This window comes from Phyllostomus discolor, chromosome 1 (assembly GCF_004126475.2).
Source record: "Phyllostomus discolor isolate MPI-MPIP mPhyDis1 chromosome 1, mPhyDis1.pri.v3, whole genome shotgun sequence".
Lineage (NCBI taxonomy): Eukaryota > Metazoa > Chordata > Mammalia > Chiroptera > Phyllostomidae > Phyllostomus > Phyllostomus discolor.
The window spans coordinates 134,809,679-134,823,872 of record NC_040903.2 but is presented as its reverse complement, the minus strand read 5'-3'; the positions used below and the strand labels follow the sequence as shown (position 1 = coordinate 134,823,872).

Here is a 14,194-nt window from a genome sequence, read left to right as displayed (position 1 = left end):
TGAAGGTTGTCAAACAGAAGTTAGGATCTTTGATTTTATTTCCTTTCCTTGGTTTAATTTTTACTGTCACTATTTGGGAAGGTAAATTTACTAAAGTGAAGGTCATGAAGGTGGTACAGAAAGGAGATTGGGAGGGCAGTGAGGAAAGCAGGTATTTTGAATTATAGAAGATGTATAGTCAAAAATGATGACAGAAAAGAAACTTGGTTAAAGAAAGTTGTAAAGAATTATGGAGAAATAGGGTGGTAATTGGATGTGGTACTAGGATTAAAACAGTTGGGCATTTTTCCCATATGTGTTTTATATTTATTATAATAAAAGTTAATGCTTATATGATATCTACAACATGGAAGACATTTAGCAATTTATGCACATTAGCTCAGTTACTCCTCTCAAGAATATTGTGATGTGGATGAAGAGACTGAGGCCTAAGGAGGTTGAGAGACCTGTCCAAGATTGCCCAGCTAGTAACTGTGTGATGACACGAACTCACAATGTGGCTACGAAGGCCATACTCACTCCTGTGCTTCAAGTTTAAAGATGGGTTGACTATATTTTAGGGCAGTTCCGAGTCTTTCCAATTTCTAAAAAATCTTCTCTGTTGTAAAATTCTGAAGTGGACTCTATCATATTTAGAGTTTATAAACTATCTTAATTGTTAAAATGTAGAATTGTCAAAGGAGTTTATTCCCTTATAGGTCACAACATACTGCCATGGAAATTCTCATATGAGTCATTGCAGTGGTTCCAGGGGATTTGCCAAAAATGCCCTGTTTTTTAACTCCTTCACCAGCAGTCTGTATAAACACATAACTTGCCAGAGGAACTTAAAATTCATAAAAATATTATATTTAATTATTTTTTATCAAGTATATTTTATTGATTATTCTATTACAGTTGTCCCTCTTTTCCCCTTTGCCCTGCTCTTCTCGGTACGCCATTCCCTCCAATATCCTGCTTAGTTCATTCATGTCCATGGGTCATTCATATAAGTTCTTTGGCTTCTTAATTTCCTATACTATTCTTAACATCCCTCTGTCTATTTTGTACCTACCAATTATGTTTCTTATTCCCTGTACCTTTTCCCCCATTCTCCCCACCCTCCTCCCCACTGATAACCCTCCATGTGATCTCCATTTCTATGATTTTGTTCCTGTTCTAGTTGTTTGCTTAGTTTGTTTTTGGTTTTGATTTTTAGGTTCAGCTTTGTTGATAGTTGTGAGATTGTTGTTCTTCTAATGTTCATAGTTTTGATCTTCTTTTTCTTAGATAAGTCCCTTTAACATTTCATATAATAAGGGCTTGGTGATGGTGAACTCCTTTTAGCTTGACCTTATCTAGGAAGCACTTTCTCTGCCCTTCCATTCTAAGTGATAGTTTTGCTGGATAGAGTAATCTTGGATGTAGGCCCTTGCTTTATATCACTGTGAATACTTCTTGCCAGTCTCTTCTTGCCCACAAAGTTTCTTTTGAGAAATAAGCTGATGGTCTTATGGGAACTCCTTTATAGGTAAGTCTCTGCTTTTCTCTTGCTGCTTTTAAGATTCTCTCTTTATCTTCAACCTTTGGAATTTTAATTATCATGTGTCTTGTTGTGGCCTCCTTTGGGTCCAACTTGTTTGAGCCTCTCTGAGCTTCTTGAACTTGTATGTCTATTTTCTTCACCAAATTGGGGAACTTTTCCTTCATTATTCTTTCCAATCAATTTTCAAATTCTTGCTCTTTTCCTTCTGGCACCCCAATGATTCAGATGTTGGTACATTTAAAGTTGTCCCAGAGGTTCCTAAGCCTCTCCTCATTTTTGTGAATACTTCTTCTTTCTGTTCTGGATGAATGTTTATTTCTTCCTTTTTGTTCCAAATCCTTGATTTGAATCCTGGCTGCTTCTCCTACACTGTTGGTTCCCTGTATACGTTTCTTTATTTCACTGTGTATAGCCACTTCTTCCTTTATTTTGTGGCCGTACTCAATAATTTCTGTGAGCATCCTGATCACCAGTGTTTTGAACTTGGCATCTGATAGGTTGGCTATCTCTGTATCACTTAATTATTTTTCTGGAGTTTTGATCTGTTCTTTCATTTGGACCATATTTCTTTGTCTCCTCAAATTGACAGCCTCCCTGTTTTTGTGTCTTCAGTAGAGCTATCTTGACTCCCTGTGTCAGTGTACCTGTTACATTGTAAGGCATGGTGCCTTAGGTATTTGCTGGGGTAGGACAACCTGCTTTGTTGCTTTGTGGTGCTGTGTGTGAGGGAAGAGTAAGATAGGGAACAATGCCACTTGCTCAGCTCTTGCCCTATTACCAGTCACTTCCTCCACTTTCTGCAAGTGGCTGGTGTCCTTGTAGCTCCTGCCCTGGTGTTGATTACCTGAGTGAGCGGGTTTGCACACATTCTAGGACCCAGTGGGCTCTTTAAATGGACTCTCCTGAGTGACCAGCAGTTTCTTCTGCCACCTGAACCCCAACTGGTTTTTACAGTCAGAGGTTACAAGGCTTTATTTATCTGGCACTGGAAACTGGGACTGTGTAGTCTGACCTGTGACTGGGATCACTCACTCCCTTGTTGTCCCTCCTTTCTTATCCACCAAAGTTGAATGCGGGGACTGCCTGTCCCACTGGCCACTGCCACCACTGCCTCATTGCTGCCTCACCATACCACATCCTATCTGCCCCAGCTGCCTGTCTCAGTTCTCCTACCTGTCTGGATAAATGCTTCTTCTTCAAATCCTTGGATGTTGGACCTCCATGCAGTTCGATTTTCTATAGTTCTGGTTGTTTTTTTGTTTTTAGATTGGTGGTTACCCTTCTTATGGTTGTGCAAGGAGGTGAAGCCTGTCTACCTACAGCTCCATTGTGTCTGGAAGTCCTCATTAAAGTATTTATTAAAAAAGAAAATCACTTTACATTCATCATGCATTGTCATTACCAGTAAATTTTTTGAATTCTTATTATCTATGCTTAAGGTATAACTTTAGAAACTTAAAAAATATCTTTAAGAGTATTGAGAACATAGATTAAATAATATTATTTAAACCAGGGATACTTGTTTAGGATAATTCTGACAACATCAATGACAAAAGGGGGGATTTAACTTTATATCATTTATAAGGGGGAAATTCTAGATACTAGATCATTACAGTCTTGGTTGGAGAGATAGAACCCTTAAGGAAAATCTGAAAATCATTTACTCTATTCCCCCAATATATACATATATATACAACTTTGTATAGGACTTCCAAATTTTCTCTCTCTCTCTCTCTCTATATATATATATATCTGTTGAAATGTCTGTTGATTTCCTTTGTGTTTAGTTGGTGGTAGTGATTGATGAGGTACATAATATCCTCAACAAAGAGAGTTGAAATTTTTATTTGATGAAGAATAAGGAAGTCTCTTCTTCCTGCTACCTGGACTCTAAGTGGAAGAGCATTAGAGCAATGGGAGGTCTGGGTCCAGGGAGTAACTTATTGTAGCTATGAAGTTTAATCATATTTTAGATGGCAAGGATCAGCACTACATTTACTCATGTACAAACAATCCATCCTTTCTTTAGTAGTCTATAAATATTTTTTGGTTTACAACACAATGTGTGAATACAAAGTTTATTTTAGGTTTTAATGTAGTCTTTAATTCAATTTGAGATTTGTTTATTACTAGGCTCTACTTCACAAAAGCAGACAAAAGATTACTCCACAATCTGTGTCATTGTCTTAAGGTCTTTAGATTCATCTATTCTGTCAGCATCTCCATAACCTCTATAATCCTTTGACTGTATTTTATTGCTGTTGCCCTCAAAACCAATTACTACTTATTACAGACACAGTGCTATCATTCTGAAAGTCTTCTGAACTATGGTGTCTGCATAATGATGTGATGTGGGAGTCATGGAAACCCTTTGTTATTGAGATTATAGCCAAGAAGATTACTCCAGTGAGGTAGCAGTTTGCTTTAGATTAAAAAAGAAAGGAGGGAGGTGTGAAGAAGAGAAAAACAGCAAGAAGGTGGGGCAGGAACACAAAGTAAGTTGCACTCTGTGCTATTTTAGAAAAGTCAAGTGTCAGAGGGCCCAGTTTGGGCAAGGCCCCAAAAGACTTTAGTGTCCACGTATTTCCTTTCCTTGGGTTGATATAGGAGGCCACCTCCCCTCTAGTAGGTTTTGGAGCCCATTAGGTTGCTTCCATGATCTTGGGCTTTCCTCCCCACTGATTTAGTTTTTCCTTAGATAATTGATAAGTCTATGCATTAATATCAATTTCATAATAATTGCCTAATCCTTAGTTGCTTCAGTTGTATAGCAAAATTCCTAGCATGAATATTAGTAATATTAATTACCATATTTTTCAGATCATAAGATGCACCTAGGTTTTAGGGGAGGAAAATAGGAAAAAAATGTTTGAAGCAAAAAATGTGGGAAAACATTTAATAACATAAATAACATAATATTTCACCAATGTAAATGTAAACAGAACTCAATAGCAGCATTAACAACCATTATTCCTCCCAAATTTGTGTGTGGGGGGGAGTGCATCTTATAGTCCAAAAAATATGGTAGGTAACAAATAAGTCCATTTGTGATCATTTGAGTGACACATATAAAGGAAAGTTACATATATCATCCATTAAAACTACCTTCAAAAGTGGTCTCCAAAATTATTACCCAGTTATAAAATGAGTTCCTGCTCCATTATTGACTAAATGACATATTATAATGGGTTTGTATAATTTTTAAAACTTTAATTAGCTAACAAAATTACAACATAACATAAAATTAGAAATGCCATGTAAAAATTTAGTTTTTGTTCTCTAAAAATAGAAAAACTAGAAATGTGGCAACAACAGTTGTGCCTTCATCCAAGGCTGCAGTTGGCTGAATGTGTGTGCCGTTCCTTTGCTTGGACTGCTGTCGTCCGGCGACCACAGTCACCGTCAGGCCTCCCCAAGCATTGATATTCCCTGTCGTAAGCCTGCATGCCCTCGAGTTTGTAACCTCTGCTCTAGAGTTCTGTCATAGTCACTTACTGGACCAAAAAAAAAATTGTAACTTCAGCCCACCTTCTGGAGTAGTAGTCGATTATAAGAACACAAAGAGGGCAGAGCACTGAACTTGAACTGTTGTACTCTACAAGTGGTAGAGAAAACATGTGAAAAGAGAGTTCTTTTGGCACAGGTGACTTAAATGGTGTTAGATGGATTGCTTGTATTATAGAAAGGGAGGGATATGAATCATTCTTCTATCTTAAGATGTTAACCTGGATCCTGGTTATACATTGTCAGATTTTAAGGCTTCTCTCACTTTATTGCCATCATTTTCAACAAGCCAAAACTGATCATTTATAGAATTGAATGGAGGCCAAATAAGAGATTGGGAAATAAGTAGCATCACATGTCTTTTCTTTGTAAATTAGGGATATTTCTGCCTGAGGTTATCACCTGAGTTATCAAGATGCAAAGCTTTGTTACCTGACACTGCTGTAACTTTAAAAATGATAGTAGTAGCTTGTCTAGTTCTGAGAAATACATTAGTTAGCTATTGTGGAATATTTTATTATAGAGTAAACATTAAACTGGTTGGGGTATTAGCCTAGCAAATATTTGATGAGAACATTATGGCATTACTTAAATTACATAGATATTTTGAGTGTTTGCAGTAAGTACAGTGATTATACCATGAATGTGTTAGGTGTGCTATGACAGGATATAGAATGTTACTGTCCATATTATACTAAGAGACTGGAGCTAAACCACACTTTGAACTCATTTTGATCTATTCCTCTGGCTTTATCTTCTTCCTTGTTTTCTGTTTCATGCTATTATAATGGGAAACTGGAATGCTACTTTCAAAGATTTAAAATGCCTTCAGAGTTCAGTAAAATGGATACTTACAAATGATCTTAATACAGTACCTAGAAACTATAAATATTATCCAATTACCTATCACCAGTGTCTGACTTTGAATTTGCCAGACACAAAACAGAGCAACTCAGAGTAGGTGGAATTTTTCTATCAGATGCTCACAGGCAACTTCAGTTGTGCCAAATTCTGCCCTCAGCAATGTGAGCAAACTTCAAACAGGAATGCACATGAATAGTTAAAGAAAAATGCTGGCTTCCACCTGTTGCCTCTTCTGTGAAGTAATATGTCTATAATGTTTATAAATTTTAATAACCCACAGAGCTTTATCTTTCAACATTAAACTTATATTATCTTAAAGTTTGACTTTTCTGGGCAATGTGTTTTATCCTCTAGTATTTTAGAGACTCTAACCATTCATTAGTGTATGTCCACTGATAAAAGTATGAAAGTATTTTCTTATCAACTAATTATCAGCATGCTTATAGTCACATTGAAATCTTCATCCTTAATAGGGTGTTTTCTTTACCTCACTGAAAGTCTTGATCATTACCAAGGGGTGGAAGCATCATCGTCTTATTTGTTGATTCTGTGAATTTTGTTTGTATTTACTGTTTTTCCTGAGATAATAATTGAAATAAAAAATTTTAAATGTGTCCTTTTGATGGCTTAAGATCCCAGTGGGCTCTTAAGACTTAGCTTGAGAACAGACATGTAAATATAAGCCCAATATTTTAATAAACTGGTTATAGCTGAAAATATTGAACATCATCTATAAATCTTATGGTTATGTCTTAGAAACAATGAATGTATGTTAATGCATGGTAAACTGGGGGAAAAAATCCTAACAAGCACACTACATTTACTCGTTGCACTTGAGTTTATGGCATATAAATCCAGAGGTAGAATTTGTGGTTTTAGTGGACATTGTCTGGAACTCATTTTACCATGGTCCCTGGAATTTTGAATGAGATTTTGGTAGCTTTTTGTTGGGAAAAGAGGAAATAAAAATAAAGCAGTATCTATCTGATGAGAGAATCATATGGTCTGAACAACACTTTTTCACTTCTTTGATTTCAGTTTACAAGCATTGAGAAAAGAGAAATCCCGAGATGCTGCTCGCTCCCGTAGGGGCAAAGAAAATTTTGAATTCTATGAATTGGCCAAGTTGTTGCCTCTTCCTGCAGCCATCACAAGCCAGCTTGACAAGGCGTCCATCATTCGACTTACCATCAGCTATCTGAAAATGAGGGACTTTGCTAACCAGGGAGACCCTCCGTGGAACTTGCGAATGGAAGGCCCTCCACCGAACACATCAGTAAAAGGTAAGTTTTAAGCCTCTGTTCACTGTGGAAGATGGTGGCCTGCAGGTGTCCTTAAAATGAAATGTTTACCATCATCCTTTCTTCTTTTCCTGCATATCAAATCCTTCAAAGGGATACAAATGTGGAAATCTGAACTCTGCATGAGAAAGACACTATGTGAAGGGGAAATGGACCTCTTCTATTTTCTGTTTTCTTTTCCAAAAATCTGTGAGCCTAAATATTCTATCACGTATAAGGTTTCAGAGAAATGAGAATGAAATGACTTACATTAAAGTGCTTCATGGGTTTAATTTAAGTTATGCTAATACATGCAAATTTTTATTGATGGGTGGAGTATGAGAATATTTGCTAATGGGTAGAGCTAATATTTTCCATCTTTAGTAACCAAAGAAAGGAAGGAAACTGTAGAGTTCAGCTGTAGCAGGTATTTTGAACAGTGATTTTATTGACTGATAAAAAAATCAATCTATGTATTAATGTTTCAAATACCTATACATGTGGTCTAGAAGATGCAAGTATAAGCATATATGTTTCTCCAAATACATGGTGCAGTTAACCTGAAGTTATTTAAAAATTTTAGGCCTTTTCCACTCTGATAATTAAGGGAGATATTTCCTTGCATGTTCCTGTAACTCCTAATAATTTATGGCACTTCTAGCATTTTAATATGAATGCATATGTTTAACAATCAATACATGGTATTGGTCATTGATTTCCTAACTTTAAGGGTGCGTTATTCAAAGAACAGGACTTGAGGGATCTGCTGGTTTCTTTTGCTCTACCCTTGTACCTAGACCCTTGATGAGTGTAGAATAGAACTGGACATTCCGCAGAATTTCAGGCAATGTCTGCCACAGGAGGAACTAAGTTCTTCGGTTATGTGATTTTACCTTGACAGCTGCCTTCGGAGAAGAGCCCATATTTTTGGCTATTGTCAGAAAGGGTACTAGTGGGGAGCTGTAACCCTTATAGGATTCAAATTAAAATGAGAAGTCAAAAGCAGTTGCTGTTTAAGATCTGTGCCCAGAGGTGTGATCACATATAAGTATGTGCATGTGTCAACAAGTTCATATCTTGCTTATTGCTACTTAGGGTTTGTGTTTTTTATGTTTATGAGAGAAAGAAAATTAGAATTTAAATTGTAACAAGTTATTTTCCTCTGGAGTAGGGGTTGGCAAACATTCTCTGTAAAGGGCCATATAGTAAATACTTTTGACTTTGGGGGTTAACTCAACTCTGACATTGTAGCATGAAATCAGCCATAGACAATATGTTAAACAACGGGGTGTGGATGAGTCCTAATAAAACTGTGCTTACAAAGCAGGCAGCTGCCACTGGATTTGTCCCACAAGACTCTGGCTTGAGAGTGTAAGACTGACATTCTAAGGTTGAAAAGAACTTACAGTGAGGTAGCTTTTAAGGGCAAGATATGCGTTTATTAAGGCAGAAGGGCACAAACCAACCAAGGCACATTTCTGCTGTCCTTTTACAGCCTGTCCACCCTTAAGAGTACAGGTGTCAACTTGGTCATTCACCAGTCCTTGTCCCAGAGGCCAGTGTAGTAGGGAATTTTCCCAGGCTAAAGATGTGAATATAATCCTAGTAAATATTTATTATACACATAAGAGCTTGTTCAATAGGCTGTCTTCATATTTATTCCAAATCATGCAAGATGGAAGGGAGGGATAAGTGCAAAAGGTTATAAATCACACAATGTGCAAAATGTTATTAAATTTTAAATATGTTGCTTGAGGGACTGGACTTGTATTACGTTGTTTAGGATAATCATCTTTTCTTTTATTTCCATTTTTCTTTGAATGAGTTTGCATTTTATAGGTTTTTCTTGGTAGTAGTGGCTACCAAAGTAGAAAAATCTAATGGTTCCCTTGTCTGTCCATTCTTCTATTACTCTTAGAATCATGGGCTTTTAGAGATACAGAGTTATAGATCATATAGAACTAGGCCTTTGTTTTACAGGTGAGGGAAATGATGTAGAAAGAGTGTACAGTTAAGTGCCCGCAGACCTAACATTGGAATCCTGTTGGTTTGTTGGTTTGTTTGTTTTGAGTTTCTTTGTTTGTTTTTGCCTTTTTGTCTAGGGCTCTTTCTTGAATTTGCATGTCATACTTGCGCAGGGGCCATGCTAATCTTCTCTGTAGTGTTCCAATTTTAGTTTACGTTCTGCTGAAGTGAGCACTAGTGCTCTGTCTGTCATATCATATTCATTTCTAAGATGATACTTGATTTGTACCACCATCATCAAACATTAAGAGTGAGACTTCTCTCAGTCTTGGGGTGTGACTGATAATTCATTTTTACTTTGTGGACTTCGGTCAACTCAATTCCATCACTAATCATCATGATAAAGGTGGAAAAAAAAAGAAGAAACTATGGTCTCTGCTCTCATGGGTTTCAGTCTGTGGAAAGCCATGGTGGTGTCAGTGAGAAAAACAAGGAGCTTGGATGGATATTTAGGAGCCTGGAAGGAGATTTCAGTTGCTACGTGTTTGCTCCCACTATTAGTAACCTGACCATAGGCTAGAGCTAAAGCTGTGAGCACAGTGACTCTAGACTGTTTATCCTGATTCTCAAAAGTTGCTATGAATGCAATGGGCACTTTCCGTAAACTGGCTCTGCTGCACAGTATATGTATATTTTATTGCTTTACTCTGGTTCTTCAATGCAAACCTGCTACTCATACTGATCAAACATTCATGAAACAACAACATCAAAGAAATTTGTTTTAATTTATTAAGGTCTTCTACATTGTGCCCTTGAAGAAGTTCATGTGGATAAACAAGCTTATATAAATAGCCTGTAGCATCATGCAGAGTATAGTTCATAATCCAACAATAAAACAATAGACATTGTACTTTGTGCTTCTCCAAGTCATCTCTTGAGTAAACCTAAAGGCATTTGGAAATTTATATGAAAGTACTTATACATTCTAGGCAACATTTAAAAGAATGTGATGAGTTTTTCACCTTAATAAATACATTTCAAAGCTTAAGTTTAGATTTGTCTCCTACAACTATATAGAAATTTAATCATTTTAATTTACTGCTTCAGAAAAGTCCTTTACACTGCCCTGTGTTTAATCACATTTTTTCTTAAAGTCTATAAAGGTTGATGAGTTTGTTTTGTGGTGCCCATTGTATATAGATTATTTACAAGGTGTGCTTGCAGAAAGAACACTCAGGTGACAGCATGTAATATGTCCTGAGTCAATTACTTCATGGAAATGATATGTTAGGCCATCGGAAGGTAACAGATAATTTTTTCCATTATTTTAGAAATATCTGTATTGTTATAATACAGATCAAATATACAATGAATATAATGCATTATTCAGGAAATGACCAGCCATTCTTGGCAGTGTTTCAGCTAAATAACTGATGATTGTAACCTTTAAAGAAATCTCATTGTGGTGACTGTTGGTAAATCACTTCTCCATTCATAGTAATCTCTATTTAGAGGCTATCTGGAAACCATTATATCTTTTATTAATCTTAAAAGCAATAGCTGCTGATTTGACATTTGCTAAAACTAGATAAATTTTCTGTCTTTCTAATATCACAGACTTCAGTCAATTTTTGGAGTCTATCTGCAGCAACTCTATTAATCCAGGAATATTTACTACTGTAAGCATACGTTTTATTTTAATTTAAACATTGCAGCTTTTAAATAATTTGCCTGTGCATGTGACAGGCAACAGTGTTAAAATACTGTCTGTAAAATACAAGACAAATTTTTAGCCTTTGGAAGGAAACAGTTGAAAAAATATGCAAAACAATTGGTAATTAAAATTGACTAAACACAGGGAAGAACATTTACTATTTTCATAGAATTTCTCTTCAGTGTTTCAGGCATGCATTCTGAATTAATGTAGATTTTTCTACAGGTCTTTATTTAATCAATGCATGATCTCTCCTTAGTCAAAGACCAGACCATTCCTTAAGCAGTGATTTTTCATGGATTCTTTTAAAATAGTCTTGTAGGATAAGTGAATACAGGACATCCTTCAGAGTAACATTGTATCACTATAATGGTTGTCCCCAAAACTTAGAAAGAATTTTATAAAATGATTCTGTTTCCACAGAAGGTAGAGATTCCAAAACTGTCTGAGCGATAGGTCCTCTTGGTCTAAGTGGCTCAGAGGTCTTCCACTGTCTGCTCCGGCATTGTACTGTGTGCATTTACGTCTACCAAGTGACATTCTTGTTTGAGGGCAGGCATCATCTTCCTTATTATTAAAAAAAACATGTGAAATGAGAGTTCTTAGAAGCAGGGAATGGCATGAACATCAGCCTGTGGTATTCCTTTTTTTTTTTTTTACACAGGCAAATGGTAGACCCAGACTGAAGTGAACCCCTGGGTTCTGGACGGAAGCTCCCTGTAGGGCTACAAGATCAAGAGAAAAGATGGAGACTTGGTTCTCGCTTGGATCCTGTTCTTACCTCCATCACCCTCAGTAGACTGACAGCCTGACTCTCTGCTCTCATCTTTAGTTCTGTTTACCTCGATCCAGAGTCAGTGGTGGCACCAAATGAGGATGGAACCATCCAAAATCTGGGCTGCCGGTGTTCTTTCCTGTTTGCTTTCGTAGCAAGTGCCAGGTTTACTAGTATATGGACATATTATGTGATATAATTGCCTTTTCATAGGTATGCTTTCAAGAAGGCTTTTTAATTACATGCTATTATCCTTTTATATCTTTCTAGTAAAGTTGTAATTTCTGAATGAAGTTTAAGAACTAGCCTTTTACTTTTATTTTATATCATGTTTGAACAAACGATGTTTATAGTGCGTGCCATACTTCCCTGGGATTGTCATTTCTGACACCTGCAGGAAGGGCTTTCTGACAAATGTGGGTCTTAAGTCTAGCAGAGTAAGCGTCTGAGACACTAATTCTGTGAAGTTTCACCTTTTATCAGGAAAAGCTTTGATATCTACAAAGGGGGTCTGCAGTCCACCTTCAGCATGAAGAGTACTAGAAAGCATTGCTGGTTTCATGCCACCTGCCACTGTCAAAAAGTTTGACAGGTCACTACTGTTTCTGTGCCTCTGTCACTGTGGAGCATCCAGACTTACCCTCAGCTCCAAACGCTGACTCAAGGACAGGATTCCTGTGGGAGTGATGGCTAAGAACATGTGAATACTCAGGGGTGCTAGCCAGCCACTGCCAGGGCAGCAAGTGGTTACCACATCTCGATAGTGTGCCACAAAATCTTTACTCCTCAGGTAGCTAGAGTGTGTCTGTGTGTTGGCAGGGCTAGACTGGGACAAGCTGGGCAGTTCTACTTCCTGCCACAGCGCTGGCTGGGCTCGACTCCTTGCTGAGAGCTCAGCTAAGGTCTGCCCCCTGTCAAGGGGCAGCAGATATCTGGAAAAAACTCTTCTCATGGTGATGGCAGAGGTGAAGAGGGGTGCACAAAAATATATATTTTTTTAAAAAAGATATCAAACAATTTAATGCTATAAGCATTGAATGCCATGTGGTTTATAAATCTCTCTCCCTCTTCCTTTGGGCACTTACACAATGGCAAATTCCACCCAAATCTCAGTGTTTGCTGTACTTGGATTCAGTAGATGGGATCCAGGAATGTACTGCCCTCTATGACCCTCTGTGTTATGGAAAACAGGGAAATTTGGCATAATTGTAGTTATCAGGGTGGATCACGCCTCCACACCCAGTGTACACCTTCCTTTGAAGCTTTTCCCTTTTGGATATTTACTGTTCTTCCACAATTGCCCCCGGGCGTCTGGCAGACAGCTCAGAAGAGGACCACACTGTTCCCTTGGGAGGGTAAGCTGCTCAGTTCCTCTTCCTGTCTCTTTTTGGAACCATGGGATGTTCTTCTTGGATGCCATGGGCCACGGCTGCTTAGTTGCCATCCGCACTGCTCTTCTGCTCTCTGTGAGGACGCCTCACCAGCTCTGTGCTCTGTTAGAGCCAGCATCCTACCTGTGGGGCTCAGTGAATGCCATCACTCAAATGGCAATGACTTTCAGGTGGCCCTTCTGTGGGTCCAACGAGATCAGTGGCTTTTCTGTGATGTCCCTCTCATGTTCAGATACCTTGAGAAACCAATTGGCCTTCAAGGAAAACACATGATACCTATTCGGAAATTTTTATGTGGAGAATTTGGAAATAGGGACAAAGGAGTGCATGTGTACCTTTTCGCACCCTATATCAGAATTCATCAGTTTTCTCCACCATCATCTTCCTCTCCTCTAGCAACACTAAACACCAAACCACAATTTGTGCTTTTGTCTATGCCATCATCTGCCCTTTTCCTTCTTTTTCATTTACTGAACTCTTATTCATCTTTTAAAAGCCAGCTCAGATGTCATTTTTTATGTAAATTTTCTCTTCTTCCCCAAAATGTTAGGCATTTCTTTCTATGGGTTACTGATAAGTCTCATGTTGCTTCACTCTCAATTCATAATTACTTTCTTTATATACCCATCTCTATACTTAGACTATGGGCTGTTGGAGGGAACAATTTGAGTCATCTCATGCATGTTTGTTTCCATGTGCAGTACCCAGGACAATAAGTATTTAACCATGTTTTTAAGTTGAATTGTATAGAATTGGGTTGTAACTTGGGTCTGCCATTATCAGAGATGATGCTGATGCTGGTGAGAGCTAAGGGTGGGTCTTAGTCATAGGGTAAGAAGAAGAAAGAGTAAAAATAAAAGGAAGGAGAATGATGGGGATAGTGTGAAACCACTGGGAAAATAAACAGTGAGTGGATTAAGAGCTAAGAGAAACTGCAGCACCCCCATTCCCACCCCCAGGATGAGCTGCCAGCCCTGCTCTGCAATGGTCTCCCCCTCCCACCATGTTTCTCTCATGTAATATACAGGCTGAGGAACTGGAAGTTAAAGGCAAGAGTCCCAAGAAACCCATAATGGTCTTGGGTATATAAATTCAATTCCATTCAACAAATATCTGAGTCCCTAACCTTAGTAAATCTTGTGAGTCCTCTGCTCAACACAGTGGAGGGACATACAA

At 37.8% G+C, this 14,194-nt stretch overlaps 1 protein-coding gene and 1 non-coding gene across 6 annotated transcripts in view; one reads left to right on the top strand and one right to left on the bottom strand.

Moving 5' to 3' along the window:
* The window catches only part of NPAS3 (neuronal PAS domain protein 3), an 854,510-nt gene that overhangs the window by 266,236 nt on the left and 574,080 nt on the right, over positions 1-14,194 (top strand). For all 5 annotated transcript variants that reach the window (XM_028506629.2, XM_036029409.1, XM_036029402.1 and 2 more), the window contains one exon: positions 6,932-7,176. In XM_028506629.2, coding sequence (XP_028362430.1) covers positions 6,932-7,176 — 245 coding nt within the window. The remainder of the gene's footprint in view (positions 1-6,931; positions 7,177-14,194) is intronic.
* On the bottom strand, positions 9,267-9,373 carry LOC114493587. The gene has a single exon (XR_003684221.1). It is a non-coding gene; the product is annotated as a U6 spliceosomal RNA (small nuclear RNA).